A 21,956-nucleotide genomic window follows, 5' to 3' on the forward strand; every position below is an offset into this window, starting at 1 on the left:
CTGCCACTGTGAGCTATGGAACAGGGGCTTTGCCCTCGGTGTGCTGACAGTGCCAGCCACGGCCAGGGCAGTGCCATCGGTTTGTTCAGGCTCCAGGCTCCTCCTCGGAGGGGGATGCTCCGTGAGAGCTGGGAGCTGCCAGCACGTGGGAAAGCACTCAGAGACAGCGTGGCCACCTGGCTCCAGGACATCTGACCAGTGTAATGTATTAGAGGCTGGAGTGAAAGCAGAGGAATTTAAACAGCCCTAGCAAATGATTTAAAAGGTTTTTATAGGTTAAAACATTACGAGGAGGTACTTTGTCTGATGATATTGCAGAGAGCACAATAAAAACAGATGTCACAAATGTATGTCCCTTGAAGCAGATGTGACAAACTTCAATTGAAGGGCACACAAAGAAACATGGTTTAACTTGCATGAATGAAACAACTGGGAGATTTGTTTTTAAATGCAAAAACGTTTCCCATATTTCTAAGCATACAGTATTTCACATATTTCATAGCTTAAGCAGTTTAAATCTGGATCCAGATGAAATATAATCCCATAAAGGTAAGAAAGTCATCATCTGTGATACAGGATACCATGGGCCCATGTGGACTGCTTTTTGTTCAGCCCTAAAGAAATTGAAAACTCTTAAGCTCTGGATGAGAAAAAAAAAAAATTACATCTGTTTGGTTCCATGCCATCTGCTACTCTTCAACCAACTAACAGCAGTACACAGATTTACAGGTGCAAAAACTGAGTGGAAACAACTGCAGAAAATCTTCTTACATAATAATCTTCAGCACAATCAGTTTCAATTTCGCATAGTTTATTTACAAAATGGTCTGATAAAACATCCCCTCCATACTTACAGCTCTCTTGTCACAATACACATGTTGATTTTAGCAATGTTTAATAGCACCATTAGAATATTATTTAAAATCAGAAAGGATTTCGTTGCAGTTACAATGATTCACAATCTTTTACATCCATGGACGAAGTAACTTTGAGCACACTAGGACTGTTTGCAGTTCCACAGTACAGATTCCTGGGTTCACACAAGGCATGGCTGAGTTACCAGTTATGCAGGGTACCCAGAGTCAGTAGCTACTATAAGAATCTTCGAGCCACAAAGTTTAGACTTCCACCATTCTTGTATAAAGTTATCTCCATACTGTTTTCAAACAAGGCAATCACGCTGAATACTTTTCCAGTGCTCGTCTTCAAAAGAAAAGCAAAAAAGAGAAACCAATTAAGCTTTGTTTTCACTTCCCCTTGCTTATTTCTCAGACAACATTTTAACCCCAGGTTTTGTTGAACACAAGCAGACCCAACCCTCTGAGGTGCCTGTGCAGCCCCAAGCCTGCTGGGAACAAGGAGGGAGGGAAGGGCAGGAAAGCTTGTGGCAGTGCAGTTGAGATGACCTGGGAGCACACCAAGGGCCTGCTGGCAACCAAAAACACCACATCCCTAAAATGGCACCAATTGTGTTATGGGCTTGTTCACAGAGCACAGAGAGCTGAAGCCTCTCTCAAATCATCACACCTGTGAGAGACAAACTCAGTTCTAAGACTGAGCCCATGAGGGGCAAAATACCACTCAGAATGGTCAAGAATATCAGGCTGCACACAAAGTTGTGTGGAAAGAACAAGTGTCTGTGTACTTTGGGAAACTCTAACAGCCATGACAAACTTCAGGCAGGACTATAAACTTACCTTCCAAGAGAATTAAGTTTTGTCTCTTCTTGCTTTGCATACTATAATCAGAATTAAGGCTTTTTTTCTCTACATCAGAACATTCAACAGAGAAATTTAAATATTGCAAAGATACCTTAACATCCAAAGTCATTCTGGGCGACAGGTCTGGAGGGAATAATATAGAAAACTGCTCTCTGCCAGTGAGTCCCAAAGTAGCTGGATTTTCCCCAGGACGAAACTGAAGTGGAGCAATGCCAATTCCAATCAGCTGACTCCTATGAACCTTCTCATAGCTCTCAGCTAGGACAGCTTTAACACCCTGCAACAGTGCAAGCAAAGTGAGCACAGAAGTAACCTTCAAACACAGATCATGTCCAACATCTCACAATTCCAACTCCAGAGTACAGAGAGTGCTTTGCACAGAGTTCTTACAGTATCCTGGTAATATCTTTCAGCTTCCCAGCTAGATGGAGGCAAACAGCTGAGAGCAGGCCCATGCAGTGTGAAACACAGTTTGTCACAGACAGTGACCATGCTGGGGTTAACATGACACGAATCAATGGCTGACTCGGAATATATTCTCAGTATCAGTGGAAATTAAGTCTCCAACAAAGAGATACTGAACACCCCATGGAGACCAAACAAAGGTGAGCATAGACAAATGCCTGATTTGTCTCAAAGTCTGATATCCAAGACAATAAATTACATAATGAAGAAATTCAGATCTATCCTGACTAGTGAGTCTCTCTCACGAAGATTCTAACAAATGATGCAATGTGTTTTTAGGTATTTCCAGAAAAAACGAATAAACAAGCCAGCAGTACCAGTAAAAAAGGCCCTTTTGCAGCCCAGTCTCTTGAGCTACCCAGTCCATACTTCTTTCCTGCTAGAATAATGACAGGAATGCCTTCCTTCTGGTACAGCTCCGCTGCTTCAAACACATCTAGCTGTGGAATGACAAAGTGACACATTTTGAGTGAGTTCTAAACCTGCACTCCACTTTCCAGAGTAGCTGTGCAAACAAATATATTCCTACCGTTTGTCCTGATGGGAAGTGAACTGTTTTAGGAGCTGGTTTTCCTATGAACTTATTCAGAAGTTTGATATTTGCAAAGGTGCCTCTTGTCATCACAGCATCATTACCTCTTCGAGCCCCATAAGAATTGAATTCACGAGGTGTGAGTCTGGAATAGAAAGCAAATTGAAAGAAATCAGTTAAAGATTATCTGATTCAAAAGGATATTATGATTATTTTTTAATAATTATTGCAGCATATCTAAGTCTTCAGTGGAAGACGTAAAGAACAAGAAGTCTAACAACTGTAATTATTATAAATCATGAACAACTTGCAAATCACTGCTAGGTTACTCATGAGGAAAGCTGCAGTTTTAAATTAATTTCCTACAATTTTTTTATGAAGTGCTGCAAGCAGTGTGTTACTTACAGAAGAATTGTGGGGACACTGCTCTAGGAAACATCCCACCTTACTCATCTTCTTACTATTACCAGCATATTTATTAACACGGATTAATGATTTTGCTTTTCCCCACGCAGTGTCCCCTTTGTGCAGAGGAAGGTGGCAGTGCTGCTCAGTGCTGGGGCACAGCAGTGCTCACCCTTTGCTGGTCAGGTACTTGGCAGCAGCGCTGCTCCTGGCGATGCTCCCGGCGGGGGAAATGTGATCCGTGGTGACAGAGTCCCCCAGGAACAGCAGCACGTGGGCGTTCTCCACTGCTGCTGGGGGAGCTGCTTCTTTGGCCTGAAAGGGGGGAACAACAGGAGCATTAAACACTTCCTTCCAGGAACAGAGACATAAAACTTATCTGCAGTACAGGAATACCCCTGGATGGACAGGCCCCACTCATTCCAGAGACACAAACAGTATTCGTGATAATTAAATCTGCCAGTTCAACATTGAAGCTTTGCTGTAATAGCTATTCCTTTACTTAAATGCAATGTATATAATCTGGATAGATCCACTGTACTTACAAGTTTATCAAAAAAGGAAGGACATCTAATATAAGTAGATTTCAAATCCCAGGGAAATAAAGTTGACTCAGGTGCTTCCAGTAAATTCCATCGTTTGTTTCCTTTCTACAAGAAAGAAAATTAATCAAAAAGAAGGTAGTTTATTGTATTTTTACCACTCAAAAACTAAAGATATACAGGTGATTTTATGAATTTTTATTTAGAAAATAATTTTCTATTACATACTACAAGTTACATCACTGAGTATTACTTTGGAATCGCTTTTAAGTACAAATATCCATCTCAGTTAAGCCCTCCATTACCATAACAGAAATAAATGCAAACCAATCACATTCAATTGCAATATATTATAAAGCTACAATGAAATGCAACCTTTAAATTACGTAGAACAGACCACTCTCACCTCCATTTTTTCTTTCAATTCCCTAAACATGGATGATATCACACACTCTTCCTCTACTGTGTGAAGTTCTTGTCGGGTGGGCCAAATATCTCGTAAGTAAATGCTTTTGCCATTGAAGCCAGTGCCTGAGTAAGATTTTAAACACAGATTTTAAACAGTAGTTTGGAAGAATAAAATATTAGACTTGAGATTTGTATAAGAATACAGATGTGTATACACATTCAGGCCTGCAGAGATGTTACCAGATAGGTAAAGAATCTGATCAGTTAAGTGAATGCCATGCTTTGGCCATAAGCAAAGCAAATACAGTGGTGCTCTCTCTTCAAACAGATTGGCTGTGGGTACTGAAATCATGTGCACAGCTGCAGAAACAGGAGCTGCAGGACAACAGCCACTCCCTGACCCCAGGGCCCCGGGACAACAGTCAGCCACTCCCTGACCCCAGGGCCCCGGGACAACAGTCAGCCACTCCCTGACCCCAGGGCCCCGGGACAACAGTCAGCCACTCCCTGACCCCAGGGCTGCAGCACCACTCACCCAAGGGCTCGGTGTCGAAGTCGATGCGCACGGTGCCCGCGATGGCGTAGGCCACGACCAGCGGAGGGGACGCCAGGTAGTTGGCACGGACACAGTCACACAAGCGGCCCTCAAAGTTCTTTGTGCCAGACAACACCCCACAGGCAATGATCTCACCCTGGAAGGCACACCCAAACACACTGCTCCAGCACTTTGGGGTACTTCAACACCTTATGCTACTTCTGCTGACTAGGTCAGATGTGCTTTTAGCATTCGACTTCAAATATTTACTCTAACACTACAATCAAAAGGCATTTTGCTCTCTCTCACTACCCTTCTCATTTTCCCTTTTGACCCTCTGATGTACTCCATCACTTCAGTCAACTCCTCTCCTGCCATTTATTTCTTTTATTTTTCTTCTGCTTCAGAAGAGAAAAGAGCTGTAGCTGTTTAGACACTGCTGGTTAAGATTATTCAAGCCCATAGCTCTTTAAAACTCTCCTCTTCACTTATGACACAAAATCTACACATTGCATCCTCTGCAAGATTAGATCATATGTATTTATCTTGTAACTTAAAAATGTAATAAGTAGTATTTGTAGAACACAGTTATTTTACGTGGCAATGAATTGGCATGGTCTCCCTCTAACAAGCAAAGATGCCAACAACATCGTGCTAAGTCCAAACCAGAAATGAAGTGTATTTTGCATGGATTACTGTATTTCTTGATTGCTTAACTGGGTGAGAACTACATTTCTGTGTTCAACTAGCCAGCTAGAGCTGTACCTGTTTTATTGCATTCCTGATGGCTTCTGGCAAAGGGGCCGTGTTCCCAACACAGGTGGAACACCCATAACCAACAACCTCAAACCTACACGGGAAAACACAATCAAGTCACACGTGGTCACGAGCAATTTGTTAACATAACTGCTTTTTCTTTCACGAACAATCCCCAAGAATTTTTTGTCCCTTGACAGTTAAGACTTTTTAGAAAATGAACAGCAGACACTATGTCACTGATGCAAACCACAGCTAGGCACTGTTACAGAATATTGAACTTATTCTGTTACTGCTACAGAGCCACCAAAACCGTACTAAACAACCCTTGACAGCAGCAATGATAAGAAAAGACTAATACAGACTGTCCTGACAAATCTGCATCCAGCTTCCACTTTAAAAATACATCAAGTACATCCTGTCCTGCAAGTCACTTAAAATGAAGTAATTTGTGACTGGAAAAACAGCTCTGATATATTAGCTATACATCATAAATGTTGACGTGGGAATACAATGAAGCAGAACAATTTTAAGTCACCAAATAAGTAAAATGTCAATGTATGAACGTAAGAATTAGCCAATCTCAAACGAACAGCAATCCTATTTAGCAGCTTGTACAACCCCTGTGCACTGCCTGCCCAGAGCCAGCCCAAAGCCAGGCCTTACCCAAGCTTGCTGAGGTATGGCAGCACTCCACTGGAACTGAGGTAATGTGTAACCATGCCACTGCCAGGGGATAAACTTGTTCTGATGTAGGGCTTCACTTCCAGGCCAGCCTCAACAGCCTTTTTGGCCAGCAGTCCTACCAAACAAAAAGGAGGACACAGATTATGATTTGTATATCCCTTCATAGGACACCTGTATCCTTCTACCTTAGTTAAATCAAGCATTAAAAACCCCAGAGGATTGACAACTTTCAGTTTATTAAACTATTCAAGCAATCACTGGTCTGAATGAAGTTTCTTAACTCAAAACAATACCATGCATGGTTTTATTCCCATTCCTGGAAGGTAGACACCCATTTTACTTTCTTTAAGACAATCTCTTTGCCATGGTCTAGCTCACAGTGCCAATCCATTCAGTCTCCAGAGACAGCCCACAGAGCCCTAAGGGGAAGCTCACCTTGGCCACAGAGGATCTTAAAAAGATGAGAGCAAGGTCTGACGGGTGAGCTGTTCCAGCATCTGCAGCTTGTGAAGGTGTGGCAGATTTCCCTGAAGCAGTGACAGACCAACTGCTCAGCAATACAGAGCTTCTGTCGTGGCTGTGGCATCACAGCTCATCTTCTGGGACAGGCTGGAAGCTAAAGCTCACCTCCTGCACCAGCTGTGTGCATCCACCTGACAGTAGCCCTAGAACTGCTTACTTGCTGTTGTACTACAAGCCTAAAGATTTTATAATTACTCCCCTTTATGCTGCTTTATGGGACAAACTTATAGATTGTATTATGGAAAAGCAACTTTCCCTATATAACCTCCAGGACCTACAAGCTAAGGCTACAAGTCTGCAGTTTCTCCTGTAAGGAGAACCTACAGAAGCAAAGGAGAGGGCTGTGGAGCATGGGAGCACCATTCAGATGCTGAGCTGTCTGGTCCCAACATACCTGCAGCAAGCATGACAGATGGATTGCAATTGTTTGTACAGCTGATGACTGCAGCAATGACAACGCAGCCGTGGGACAGCTTGTATTCATTTCCTTCATACTGAACAGGCACAATGTCATTCTGCTTCTCAGCTGCAATCTGAAACCCTTTGACACCAGACTGGATGACAAAAATACATGTTAGCAGTTGTTACAGTACAGAAAGGATGACATTACAGCAAGAGCAAGTGAACACTGGCTTTGAAATAGCACTCAGCTGTGCCACTAGGAGCCCTTACACGACTTTAAAGGCAGCCCTCAGTTCATGTCCCTGTGTCTGTACACTAGTCTCAGTCTTCTTCCTTCACAACTGCTTTAACTCTGCAACAGCTGTGAACCAAGGTCGGTCTGTGTGTGGCTGTTCCACAATTCCCTTCCTTCTATCTATGGAAGAATATCCCCTTAAGAGTACACAACACTTGCTCCACAATTAGAAGCATGTCCAAGATTTTAATTGCAAGAGGGTGGTAACTAAACCAGAGTAGGTCAATTAGCATTTTCCACACTCATCTGAGTGCTCTTCAGCACTCAAACATCCTCCAGAGGTCCCTTCCAACCTCAGCCTTTGTGTTCCACCATCAGCTATGATCTCCCTCCAGCACAACTGAACCACAGTACCACAGGTCTCACTATAAGCTGTTTCTAATACTGACACTGCTGCTACTCTTGAACTTTAATGATAAATGAAATGAAAATGAAAGTACATTCCTATATTAGCTGCACTCTTTAGATACCCATGGATATCCCTAACCAAACATTCACTCTGTGAAGACAAAATAAGCTGTAAGCAAAAATCATTTGCTAGTGTAAGAACTCAGAACGCTCAGCTACAGATCTTGGCACTCATTCTGCATCTCCTTTAAGGTATGATGAGTTTTCTCAGGGTAAATTCTGTTTTGGAAATTAAATAATACACAACTGTTTAAAAAAAACCCTGGAAAAGTGGAAATGTTTGCTAAGCTCACAGTATGGACTACCTAAAGTTCTTTCTCCCTAGCAATCTAAACTGTGAAATTAAGGACTTTGGGAAGTCATGTTCCTGCCAAACACACCTATGATTTACTCTTGGAAGGCCTGTCAAGCAAGAACAGAACACCCTGGACAAGCAGCTGTGTAGCAATAAGGGAGGCTCAGCAGGTATGCAAGGACAGGTAACATAACATTTATTCATGTGAATGATGGGAAATACCTTCTGGAGCAGCATCAGCAATACAAACCTTTTCATTTAAGCAGGCTTGGAAGTCACTTTTCATGTTATTAACAGCCACTCTATCTTGGGATCTCTTGGGGCCACTGACATATGGAATTATAGAATCTAGACTAACTTGTACCACCTAAGAAACCAAGAAACAGAAAGTGCAGGCATTACCAACCCCAGCCCAGCAGTGCATGGAATATATTCCTGAGACACCCAGGAACTCTTGTTCCAAATGTCAATGTTCTCAGACATTTAGAGCTCTTGGATTCTATTTCCAACACCACTCACTGTATGAAGTTATTCCTCTTACTCCAAACATTTTAACATTATCCCTAAGTTTTCCCTAGCATTCACAGTCCTTGGGATGACTGGAATTCAGTATCTGTATTGACAAAATGTTACCGTGCTTCTCTTCTTATCCCCACCCCCTCCATGTTCTACAAACTCTGCTTTCTCAGAACTGTGAGTTAATGAAAACACCTTTGCTGAAAGCCATGGAAATTCTGATGGGAGACCAGACTGTGACATCATCAGTAGTTATTTATGAGAATCAAACAAACAACTCCTGTCCAGCATACCTGGGAATATTCAGGCTCTCTGGAAGAACTCTCATCACTTCTAAATAACTTCACAGCTTTAAGATACGCTTCCATGACTTCAAGCTTGGCCTTATCAAAACCTAGGGAAGGTCATTTCAAACATGAGAAAAGTCACATTAAAGACATAAATAAAACAAATCACACAACTTTTAGACACTCAGATTGTTTTAAGTGTAAAAAAAGTACTTTTTTTTTTCCAAGTACACCACTTTCATATCCCAGCTTCTATTCAGGAATGACACACAAATTAAAACATTTATAAAATATTACTTTATTTCCCTAAATTAGTTTAACTTGTCTTCTTATGTCAAGGAATAAAATAAGCTATTCCAGCTCTAGCAGTGGTAACTCTCACTAAATTGACAGCTGTGTCCCTGAAGTCCTGAAGCTTTTCTGTGTTAGGGTTTCCTTGTTTAACACAGACCCTGTACTTAGCTGACAGCAGGCAGTACTGCTGGCTACTCCTCCAAACCCATTCATCTGCTCTGCACTGATCAGACAAAAACGTTTGCTACTGAAAGCATTTAACTCTGATTTGACAGTGACAGATTTCAGAAAGCCTCAAAAAATCTCACTCATGAATGAGCTTTTTTTGCCATCTGTCACCCAGTGGTTTTCTGTTTGCAGTAGCTTGATAAGGAACTGACATTCTCCTTGCTTAGCTTGAGATGCCAGTGAAATCCTACACTTCAAAGGGAAACATAAATCACTGGGAAAAATCACAGACATGTTCAGATTTGTTCTGCAGTTTTACTTATTTCTAGTAATAATTTTAAATTTTGATTCTGTAGGGAATCTCCAGGTGGTTATGGAATGAATTTCAAATCAGAAGACTTACATTCTATTCCTATTTCAAAACGAGTGAAAATTTCCTTAATATTTTTATATGCTTATATATGCTTCCAAAAACTAGGACTCTGGATGTTGAAAAGCAGTATCGTGTTTGTAAATCAGGCATTAGATAAATGGACCAGACTGGACACAAACCTCAAGCACAAGTCTAATTACAAGTTAAAACCACATCAGAATTCTGCAGAAAAGCACCATGTAAGAATTCAGGAGTTTTAAGCAAAAACTCAATGTAAGAGTTTTTCTGCAGAGCAAAAAGCATGGATCACCACAACTGAAAAACACACTTACAATGAACCCTTTAACAAGTTTAACATTTACCTGCATGCTTTAAGTGCTTCAATGTCACATTATCAACAGGGAAAAAACTCAGAATAGCACCATATTCGGGACACATATTTGCTATTGTGGTTCGGTCTGCTATGGACAGCTGGGAAACACCACTCCCAAAAAACTCAACAAATTTTCCAGCGACATCAGCTTGTCTAAGATGCTGTTGGAAAGAACACACAATATCTGGTATATGAAGAGGTACAGGGCAAGCTGTGTTTGTCACAATTCATAAGTCATGAGCATTTAAAACAAAAAATTGAAACCCTATGTTTGAAAAAAAAAAAATTATAAAATTATTATGAATTATTTTTAGTTAAAGAGGGTCTATAGGCAAACCACTATAGAAAAGGGAATAGGGAAAGAAAAAAACACCCCACCAGTTCCAAGGACTAGCAAATAAATTGGTTAGAGATTATTTGTACCTTTCTGCACTGCCATATTACAGGTACACTAAAAGCACTCCCTGCATGTAATTCCTATCTCGAACACGGCAGGCAGCACTTGCAGCAATGTGTCCGTGGTTTGCAGAGGCCTGAGCTCTCACCTTGGTGATGCTGAGCACGATGTCGATGGAGGTGGCCAAGGGGCTGGCGGTGCCCGTGAGCTCACAGCCCACCACCTCGGGCAGGGCCAGGCTGAGCGGCATTCCCAGCATCACCGCCTCCGTCTCAATGCCCCCGACGCCTGCAGGGACAGGGGACACGCCTTGGCACCCTCACTGCATGGCTTCAGCTCCCAAAACACAACAAACCCCTTCACATGAAACCTAAACACTCTGCACAACAAACATACTGCTGCTTTGCTCTCACGAATGAAGGGCACCACCCCATTTCCAACAAAGACACAGCAAGAAATGTACAAGTTCTATTAAATATTTGCACATCAAAGATTAAATCAAGCAAGACTATTTCCCAAGTTAGACATCACAGTCTATTAGAAAATATTCTATATCTAAAACTAATCTTCTGTGAGAAAAGAAATCTTCACACCAATTTCTGCTGTACAAACAGCACTTATTTGAATATCAGCTGGTTTCTGGTTGTTTTATCTTTATATTACAAAGAGTAGTTTCTCAAGGGAAAGAAATGTTATTCAAGATTACTTGCAGACAAAAAACATTCAGAACAGTAATTCAAGACAGTCTGCTATGCTTGAGATACAGAGATGCAGTGGGAAGAAATGTTTTTTAGTGAAGCTTTAGTTTCCCTTCCAAGAGCAATGAAGTTGTGAGCATACTTACCCCAGCCCAAGATACCCAAGCCATTTACCATGGTCGTGTGCGAGTCTGTGCCAACCACGCTATCGGGGTGCAGGAAATCCTTCACATCAAAAACCACTCGGGACAAATATTCCAAATTCACTTGGTGTGCCATTCCAGTCTCGGGTGGAATTATGGAAATATTCTCAAAAACTTTTGAACTCCACTGTAATTTTTCCAAAAGGAGAATAAAAGAGTCACATTATTTTTTAAAGCTATATTCAATTCTTAGAACGTAACTAAAAAGACAAAACGAAGACAAAATAAAAGAGTCCTTGCTATTTATCCAAGTGGCTTTTGTCCCTTTGTATCCAAGGAGATCACACACCTCTGTTTGACATTTTTAATCATCAACAAAAGCTTTCACTCAATTCCTCTGAAGGCTGAATCAGTAACTCCTGCCTACCTTTCAAAAGCAGGGCTGCAGAAATGTCCTTCCTTCCAGTTCACACAACTGACTACAAGCCCACCTAAGACTGGTATTCAGACAACAGAACCTCAGCACTTATATCTACAGCAGAATCTATATTTATAGCAGAACTGAGTCTAGGTTTGACACTCCAGGTGAAACTGCTTTCAAACTCAGGATGGTACATTTAACAGAGCTGATGTGGAAACCTGTAACAAGATTCAGCCTGCCCATTTCCTTCTTTAATAATGGAAAAGCTAATTTGCAAGTTTCAGAAAGAAACCGCTAGTCTACCTACATCCATGAAAAGAGTTTTAAATCATTGCAGTGAATTCCTAAACTAGGTCAAAATAGAGGATAAGGATCAAATAGGAATGTAGCAGAGCCCTGCCCAGCAGCAGAGAAGCTGATGGTCATCACAGGACTTGACAGCTTGAGAGCAGCCGTGAACACTGGTCTCCACTCAACACTTCCAACTTCAGGATCTTTTGTTAACACAGTTATGGATAAACGACTCTTTCAGCCAGAAACTCACTGTGACCTAAGGCACTGAGCTCATGAAAAGAATTAAAAACACTAATGCTTCAGATATCCCCACTGACAAGAACCAAATCAGAGTAAACTTTTTCACGTTAGAAAGCCAATTTTCTGTTCTTGTTTAAATTCAGATTTGAAAACCTGACACTTTCAAGTGATTATATTTTATCATCTAAACCTGAATACTGGTAGACAAATGACTCTTAAAAAAGCCCAGACCACAAAGCCTAGAGGTACACAGACATACCTTAAAAAACTGAAGCCGCTCTCTATTTCTGCCAAATTCCATCTCTTGATTTTTCAATACTGTCTCAGGCCTAGGAAGAAAACAAGTTTACAAGTACTGTCATAATTTATTTCAAATTACAGAAGAACAAATTGTAGTTTTAGTTTGTTTGATGAAAGACTTAAGTTAACCTGCAGGACTCTTTGAAGAGGTTTATTAGAACAAAGGTAATTGCTTCCCTGCAGCAATCTTTCTGTGAACAGCGAGAAATAGCTGATTTCATACGTGCTGTGTCTGAGAACCTGTTTATTCTAGGTATGGTTTGCCTGAAGTGTGTGATCTCAAAAATACTTTAGATCTATTCCAAGCATGTGCTACAATACCCAAAAGCTTTTTTACACCCATCAGCTGACTCACAGGCTGCACATCTCAAAACTCCATTCATTTAAGAACCAAGATGTTCACTAGTTCGATTGTAACTATCCTCCATTTCTGCATTTCCCTCCAAGCCACAAGTTTTTCTTCACAAGTACTCATCAGTACAGTCTCACAAAATGCACTTTACTTAGTATGTGTTATTTATTAAGATACTGATACTTGTTGTAACGGAGTAATCCGTAATTTAAGAGGACTAACACTCCTTTAATCAGTTGAACAAGGAAGGGAACACACTAGCTTTGTACCAGGAAGGAAGTTCCCAGTTTTCAGAAGTGTATTTTACAGTCACAACCCTTCCCTTTCTTCTCTGCAGCAGGTCAGCAGCTCTCCTGCTTCACCAAGACCCCTGTGAGGAACAGTCAGTGTTCACACAGCAGCTCCATAACTACCACTGCTGGTGTGCTGCCAGAACCCCAGTACTGCTGCACACATCACTCCTGCATTCCTGCACCTGTACTGAGCAGGAACATTTCCACATCTGTAGGGCTAGCACAGCATTCCACAGGTATCCCTGTGGATACACAGATCTGATCAGCTCTCCCTGCACACCTGTCCAGCACAGGTATCCCTGTGGATACACAGATCTGATCAGCTCTCCCTGCACACCTGTCCAGTACAGGTATCCCTGTGGATACACAGATCTGATCAGCTCTCCCTGCACACCTGTCCAGTACAGGTATCCCTGTGGATACACAGATCTGATCAGCTCTCCCTGCACACCTGTCCAGCACAGATAGGGATCTCAGCAGTCCAGCAGACACAGAGGCAGCAGCTGAGGAGATAATTACACATAATTAGCAGAGATGGAGCCGTGCACAAAGACTGTTAATAACACAGACATGAGGCTCCCCAGCTACTGCACAGGCAGGGTATTTACTGAATTTAACTCAGTGACAGATGGACTCTGAGATCCTGTGCAGGCTGGGGCATGGTGGATAGGCTACTTCTTAGTTCTTTAAGAGCAAGAGACTTCCAAAACGTTTTTACAAGAATCTACAACTTACTTTTAGAAAGAAATTAATGCTTCACTGAGTTATTCACTCAGGCTTGCTTTGCAACAGATAGAGAATTGCTCCTATGCTTAGTTGTAAAGAAATGAGAGAAGTATTAATACTTCATTTAAAAGTCACAGCCACGAGCCAATAGGTGGGCATCTGCAGTATGTTCAGTAAAGCTCTTCTTGTAAAGACAAAAATTTATTGTAGACTAATTCTCATCTGCTACATCTGCCCTACTTCTAGATACTGTAACAACTTTTCTATGGCATAAGTGAAAACTACAGAAGGATGTTTAAAGAAAAAAGAATCCCAACACAGAGGTCCAGCACAAGGCAGCGAAGGAGCTGTCATACTCAGGCACGGGCTGCAGGTGGAAGGGGCAGAGGATGGGCGTGTTCTCGATCTGCGCAGAGAAGGCTCCCGTGCTGCGGCCGGCCTCCCCCGCGCCGCACGAGCCGCGGCAGCCGCTCTGGCCCCGGCACGGCAGCGGCTTCCGCAGCGGCGGCTTCAGCGGCGACAGCCGGGCCAGCGGCTTCTGCTCGCCCCCGCCGGGGTTGGGAGCGTTCTGGATTGCACTGCAACATCAAACACAGCATTCACTGAGACGTGGGAATCTGCTTCTCCGTGCATGCACCCCGCCACCCCGCCTTGTGTTTTCTGCAATCCCTTCAACAGATTATAAAACAGTATCTGAAAAAATAGTTATTTCATTACAACCCTGCTGCGAAGTAAACCACCGCTGGATAAGCTTAGTTAAGTAATGTAGAGTGGTAAGAAGTAAACAGAACTGGATTGTCTGAAAGATTAACAGCAAACAACTCCTTCCATTTATTCACAACAGACCAGAAATCTTTATAAACAGCACTGCAAAGGCTGAACTCAGAGTTTCGAACTTGGAAGGTGTGGGTAGAGTCTCATCTAAATGGTAGACTGAACTTGTTTCTTTTTTTAAGACAGTGCTGTACATGTTATGTCAAAACCACAGAGGAATGATTACAGGCAAAGGTTCTTCAAGGAAATAAAGATAACCTGATCATAATTAGGTTTCTTATACAAATTCTCAAGGGTGCAGATAAACTGTACACACTACTCAGTAAGAAGTAAGAGAGAAAAGCCATGGTTTTTTCTTTAAATGAAGTCCATATAGCACACTACCCTCTATTTGTGCAACATTCAGTCTCTGCAGGAGAGCAAAGAGAGCTTATTGAGAAAAATGAATGACTTTCACCTCTCTCCTTAACTATTAAATCACAGAATTGCAATTAAAGCCACTGCTTTCCTCTGCCTCAGTAGCAGCCAGATCCTTAGTTCTCCACGTGCAGGGTGTGGCCTCAGGACACCTTGGCTAAATCCCCCCTGCAGCCCCCCAGGCTGTGACCCACAGATGGAGCCCTCTGTGAAAGCAACATCAGTTCCCTGCAGTGAAGGGTTCTTATCACAGGCAGCAGCTGCTGAGCCCCACAGCTCTGCACAGGGACGCTCCAGAGGCCGCAGTTATCATCACAAAGCAGCATGTGGACACCTCTTGCCAGCACTTGCTCTGCCTGATAATTTTAGGCTGGCCTAGTTGTGAAGGAATCAGCTGTCCCTCTGGACACAGGCACGGACAGAGCACAGAACTGACACAACACAGATGCAGCACAACAGATCATCTGCAGCCTCCTGCTCTTCTAACACTCGGCAAACTGAAATCCTGTCAGTATTTGGAAGGCTGACAGAAATGACTCACACATCCATGCCCTTTGACCACAGGCTTTTTCCCCATGAACTTTTAAAATTTCCAAAGAGCCTGAGCAGTTTATGCAATTCTGCATGGGTTTTGGAAGGCTCCACTATTGAGGGGCAGGGGAGAAGGTTAAGGGAAGCTGCATTATTTAATATTTACTTCAGCAAACACTAAACAAAAGCTCCAAGTTTCCCCTCTTGTGCAGTATTTATGTTTCTAGCAAAGGCAGCCCCAGGCTGTATTCATCACATCACTGCCTGTCAGACAAGGAAAACCACACTGGTAGCTTTCCAGTCCCCTTACTTTTCAAACATCTCCAAGTACGTCTATCTCTCTGAAAAATATCTGCAGCCTCATTTATCTGGTGTTAAATCAAAGTCCATAAAAACCCCAGAGCAGTCACAAGCCATGGGCTGCAATGACAGTCTTCCAAAAAGCCCAGCAGAATTGCAGGCCCCTTCTCTGGAGCTGTGACAAGGCAGCCACGTTTGGAAACAAAGTTCTGTTTAACTTGAACAATAAAATCAGAGCAAAGCAAAATAACAAACGCCCTCTGCCTCATTCTCTTGAGACATGTTATTTTCTGGAAGCCATGCCAGATCCCATTATTTCAGCAAAATCTCGCCCAGAATTTGGATTATCAATCAGCTTCACCCATAAGGCCTCACAAACATTCTTTCTCTTCCTTCTCAAGAGTGCTTATCCATTTTTATCCAGCCCTTTTTCAGATACCACCAGGTCTTGTTTTAGGGACCCACACATGGCAAATGACTTGATGGGATAATAACAAGACCCGAATGAATCCACACTTCAGTGTCAGACAAAAATCTATGGCTTGTAAAAATAAAAAAAGGTATATTACCATTTGCTGAAATCAATCTGCAGAGAATGGTCAACAGTGAGATCAGTTGGGCAGGCAGGATTGACTTTCACTGGATCTCCTCCAGCATTTCTCACAGCTTCCCTCATGGCAGCAAAATCCACCATAGCTGGAATTCCACTGACAGACAGAAAATCAAAACAGTAAAATATCATGACACATTAACTCACTGAAACGCACAAATTTCTTTTTCATTTTATTCAAGTCTAGAAGTAGCTATATCCTATTTCAGAAAATACACTTGTTATTCTAAATTTTGAAGGGCTTGAACCATTTTTAAAGTCACTGGAGTTGGTACACTGCATGTCAGAAAGCAATGTACAGAACAACATGGGACCATCTCAAAGATAACCACACTTCTCTTGTGTCCTGCTTTGCTTCTCAGGTGTGATGGCACTTCAGCACAGAAGGGATCTTTAGATACTCCTTACCTTGAGAACAGAACCTTGCTGTGCAAGCAAAGCTCGTGCTGTACGTTTAACACATGTACTATTTGTCTACAAACTGAAACTTTCTGAAACTCGTGGCCTTTCACAATATTAGTATTGCTGTACAAAACAGACAGAGGCAATGCTTACAGAACACACTACTATGTAAATCTAACTGGGTTTGCCTGCTAAGCAAGTATTACCTCATTTTTATTACCTTAATTCCTTCTGTTAATTATCTCACTTCTTCATAAATATATAGTCAGAAAGACAGAAATTGAATATTTGCAAGTTGTACAGCTATGCCATAGTCAAATCACAAAGAAAGCCAACATCCTAAGAGGCTGCTTTTTCAACATATGTATTATTCATGGATTCAACTGGGTTGCTCACTGTGGAGTAAGGCATTTTTAATCTTCAGTTATCTCACTGAAGAACTGTCAGTGACAGTGTGAACTGTCAACCATCTGGCAACAGCCAAAACATCACCACTTCCATTTATATTCTGGCTCTTATCCTGTAAAGTGCTCCTTGCAGGCCAGCAGTTTCAGCCTTGCCAGCCTGCCCCAAAGCAAACTCAGTGAGTTTGCACACTCACACACACAGACTTACGTGAAGTCCTGAAGAACAACTCTGGCAGGACAGAAGGGCACTTCGACATGGCTCTGTTTTGTTTTCCAGTCCAAGATGTTCATAGCATCCGTTTCTTTCACCAAGAAGCCATCGCAGTTGCGGACACTGGACTCGAACAGCACTCGGATGGAGTAAGGCAGAGTGTCTGGGGTGAGGCAAGGACAGACCCCGTGAGTGCAGCACTTGCAGCTTACACAGCTTTTAAAATTGCAATCTCACATTTCTAAGGAATTCCACTTCTCTAGGGTTTGGAAGGATGAGAGCTTCAGGAGCCTGCTTCTCCAGTATAGAACAGAGAGTTGCACTGTGCACACATTGATGTGTTATCCTATGGGATTTTAATGGGAGATCCCAATGGCTTGGCCACACTGCTCAGACAGTGACATTTAATAAGGTACATTGTGCTGGCAGGGGAGAGATGCAAGGAATACAGACTTGGGATTATTGATCAGAGCAGGTCAAAAGCAACAACTATTGGAGCACTGAAAACCATTTTAACTGTAAATTTGGCCATTTTATTACTCGAGATACCAAGCAAAAGCAACAAATGCCAGAATATTATCTTCAATAAACAGTGATACAAAGATCAGAAACTATTCTGCCATGCACCCCCTTTTAAAATTAACACACTTCATAAGATATAAAGAACATTTCATTAAATACAACTTGAGTTAGTTCGCTAGATGTGAATCAAGGTACTGACAAGCAGGAGTTTCCTTCACAGAAAAAAAAAGGAAATGGAAATGAAAATTAAACAAGAGGGAAGAAAAAAAAGCCCCAATGTTACTATTCACTGCAAACAAAACAAAATAAGCACTAAAGAAAAAAAATCAGATTGATTGACATTTCTCCCCCCAATCCCACTCTTTTCAGCATCATTCAAGCAGGCAAACAGCTTCATAAGAACAATTAGAAATCATAAAAAAGTTAGTTGGAGTAAGGTGAAACAATTAAGTTCCGGCTTTAATAATTAAAAAAAAAAGGGAAGTTCGGTGGTCTCAACATAATCCAGTGGTTTGTTCATCTCTGTTCTCACTGTGTCTTTCTGAGATAATATTCACTATTGTCTAGTTGGGCAAGTCACCATTTTGAGTTTAAGATTTGAGTAAATTTGAGTATAAGGATGTCATCCAAAAGGTCTCATGAACCTTCATGCTACCATTCCCTTGATGTGAAAGGCAGGTTCCCAGAGAAGATCTTGTTGGCTTTCTTGTGGGTTACAAATCTCCCTGCCCCAGGGGCTGCTGAGCACCAGCTCTGGAGAAGCAGCTCCTGCCTGCAGCACCGTGTGCACTCTGGGGCTCCCAGGCACAGCTCCAGAAAGGAGAGCACCTCCAGGGAGCTGGGCTGGCTCCCCCGAGGGCACACTGTGACCACACCTGACCAGTGGCCAGCACCTCCCCAGGCCTGTAGCCTGGCTGGCTTAGCAGGAGTGCCCATGGAAGCACAGCACGGTGCAGGGGGACTCTGGGACTGGGCACAAGGGAAAAGCAGCTCACAGGGACATGGTCAAGCACAGGATCATGGGAGGCACTGGAATCTCTGTCTTCCCACAATAGCACAGCATAGCCAGGGAAGATTTTCCACATCAGCTCCAGCCCCAGCAAGAGCCTGGTCTAGATCTCCTCGTCCTCTCTGCCCTAAATACTTTTGAGATCTTCTCATTTTCCCCATAAGTCTTAAAACACTAGAAAACTGGCAACTAAACCAATTAACGTTTACATTAGTAATCTCATTAATACCAGCTGGCAATTAATGTCAAATTAGAGCCAGAAGCCCCAAGGCAGAGGGCAAACAGGTAAAACTCAAACTGTTCTAGCAACAAATGTAAGGAGCAATTCCGGATGCTGGATTTGCTACCAGTGCTGTCCTACTCTGTGTCTAAATGGTATTTAGTATTTTGCTGTCTTGAAGTTAACATGAGGCTTTCAGCTTCTGCACAGAAGTTTCTATTGGAAGACAAAGACCCCCTTAGTGCAGTCTGTTTAGACCCCTGAGAATATCTCCAGGAACGCCCATTGCTGCTGCAAGCCTTATGGCACATTTTAACAAAATTGTATATTGTTGTTTTATTTCCACTACTGTCAGGAGGCTTTTCACAGAATTGCTGTGGAACTGCCTGGTTTTGTTATAACACAGCACTGCTCCTCCCCGGACCAAGCCACCAGCAGAAGCACTGCATGTCCTCCATGTGTGCTTATCTGAAAGACTGACTTTGTTACTAGGAACAGGGGAAATTTGCAAGAGCACAAAGCTGTTGCACAAAGTTTCAGCAGACACTGTGTCCTCCTCTCTCTTCTCTTAAAACAACATGGAGTTAGTAACTGTCGTCAAATAGGGGTTTAAAGCAAAATATCCACTGATTTTTTTTTATTCAAGAAGCATACCACAAATTCTGTGAATACAGAAGAATTCAGACCTTGCAAAACTGAAAAATAGCTCAAACGCCTTTACTAACTAGCCCAAGCAAGTACTTCAGTTTAACATGAAGACAAAGGGAGAGAATAATGCCAGCATGCTTTGATTACCTGCAGGACTAAAGCCTGTTCCAGCTGGCACTGAGCAAAGCTCCCTCCCCTGCATGGACTCCCCTCCCACCACATGTGCAACATTGTGAAAGGCACTTGGACACGGAGACCCAAAGAAGGTCTCCTCGGCACAGACAGCCACTGCATACTAATGACAAGCTGAGATTAAGCAACAGCATGAGCACTACAAAATCTCACCGTGCAGCAGGAGCCATGTTCTAGCAAACAGTCACCCACTATGCGAGGCTGCTGGGGAGGAAAACTAGAACACCATGAAGCTGTACAAAATTACAGTAAGAGCTGTATTTAATTTTGAAGCATTAAATAGGAGCTCTTTGTCACTTCTTTATTTTTTTCCAAAAGCGCAATTCCTCTGATTTGGAATACTGTTGAAAACTGCAGAAACACCTGTACTTTCTCCCTTACTAAAAAACTAGAAACTATAAAACTGTAAGTATTGCTGCCAACTCCATAAAGCACTAAGAAATTAAGATATGATTGGCTTCCAAACACACCCATCAGGAATTGCCAACTGCATCTCCTGCCACCGCAGGGCATCAGCGGTACCACCCCGAACATCCCCAGAGAACACCGTACCATACTTGGCGCCTCCGAGCTTCGACACATTGTAAAACTTTTTCTCGGGGTGGCTTTCCAAAGCTTCAATGGCGGGCTGGTAAGGGTTTCCTGTGGGACCAAACAAACAAAGTTACAGCCGCGAAAGAACGGGTCGTTTCAGCACTGACCGACGACTCACAAAAAGAGGTTTTATTTCTGATTCTGCCAGAAATAACGTTCCTCTAGACTGTAAGCAGATGCAGTATGGAAAGGTTTCTAAATGATTGAGACACCTCGTGATGTAGATGTGTGACTAAGGTGAATTTTAAAAGCATCACTAATAGTAGGTACATGCAGGTCAATGCAGGTCATCAGCACAGCCTGAACACACCTGACCTTTGTTGTCTCAGTCTGCCATCTACACACAGGATAAGACACCTCACCAGCGCAGATAAGAGACATGGGTTTTAATACAGCAGGAAGCACAAAGCACTGACTGCCAAGCCAACGTCAAGGGAACAAGACACAAAAATAAACCTCGTAGAAGCCATTAGATGCTGGAATAAATAACCCCCAGGAGGGAGCCGACAGCGGGGCGGGGACGGGGCCGCTCTGCCCTCTGAGGGACCCCCGCGGCCTGGGACAGCGCCGTTTGGCGCCGCAGAGGGCGAAGCGATGTCCCGGCCGCGGTGTCCCAGCGGGTGGGGCGGTCCCGTCCCCGCAGTGACCGACCTGTCCTGGGAGGGTCCATCGCCGGCGACCATGTCAGCGTGAGGGAACGGGCCGGGGGGCGCCGGCGGGCCGGCAGCTCTCGCGAGACTGCGCCCCGCGCCCCGCCCCGTGCTCTCAGGACGCGCCGCTCTCGCGAGACTCTGAACGCTGCCCAGGAGGAAAGGGCACGAGATCGCGCGAGGCTTCGCAAGAGGGCGGAAATGGCTCTCGCGATAACAATGACGAGAGCGTGGGCGGAGCTTCCGGGCATGACGCGTTGGGGCGGGGCTGTTCTGGAGGCGGGGCTGTTCTGGGGGCGGGGCCGTTCTGGGGGCGGGGCCGTTCTGGAGGCGGGGCCGTTCTGGGGGCGGGTCAGTTCTGGGGCGGGGCCGCGCTGGGGCGGGGCGCACAGGAGAGGGGCCGCGGGCCCGCGCGGTGGCGCCGCCTGGTGGCGAGGCGCGGTCCCACATGCGGGCGGGCGGCTCCGGCCGGGCCGGACCCATCTGCGGGAGCGGCCCCGCAGCGCAGCGTGCGAGGCTGAGGGGTGCAATGGGCCCTAAAGATCACACGTTCCCATTTCAAACTCCATCCGAACTGACGTTGAACGATTCCGGGGACGGGGCATACACAGCCTCCCTGGA

The 21,956-nt window shown here is 43.5% G+C and overlaps 1 protein-coding gene across 1 annotated transcript; it reads right to left on the minus strand.

The window, feature by feature from the left end:
• Nucleotides 1–794: 794 nt before the first annotated feature.
• IREB2 (iron responsive element binding protein 2) lies at nucleotides 795–21,488 on the minus strand. The gene is made up of 22 exons (XM_014879195.2): nucleotides 21,337–21,488; nucleotides 20,644–20,733; nucleotides 17,498–17,663; nucleotides 16,440–16,577; nucleotides 14,205–14,426; nucleotides 12,437–12,506; nucleotides 11,226–11,409; nucleotides 10,530–10,669; nucleotides 9,974–10,145; nucleotides 8,783–8,883; nucleotides 8,224–8,340; nucleotides 6,968–7,127; nucleotides 6,031–6,166; nucleotides 5,374–5,458; nucleotides 4,609–4,765; nucleotides 4,072–4,196; nucleotides 3,669–3,773; nucleotides 3,296–3,438; nucleotides 2,716–2,863; nucleotides 2,504–2,626; nucleotides 1,813–1,998; nucleotides 795–1,203 (listed from the first exon to the last, which is right to left on the minus strand). Exons 1-22 carry the CDS (start codon nucleotides 21,353–21,355, stop codon nucleotides 1,093–1,095), a joined length of 2,898 nt encoding a protein of 965 aa, XP_014734681.1. The 5' UTR covers nucleotides 21,356–21,488; the 3' UTR covers nucleotides 795–1,092.
• Nucleotides 21,489–21,956: the final 468 nt, after the last annotated feature.

This window comes from Sturnus vulgaris, chromosome 13 (assembly GCF_052056855.1).
Source record: "Sturnus vulgaris isolate bStuVul1 chromosome 13, bStuVul1.hap1, whole genome shotgun sequence".
In the NCBI taxonomy this organism is placed as follows: Eukaryota; Metazoa; Chordata; class Aves; order Passeriformes; family Sturnidae; genus Sturnus; species Sturnus vulgaris.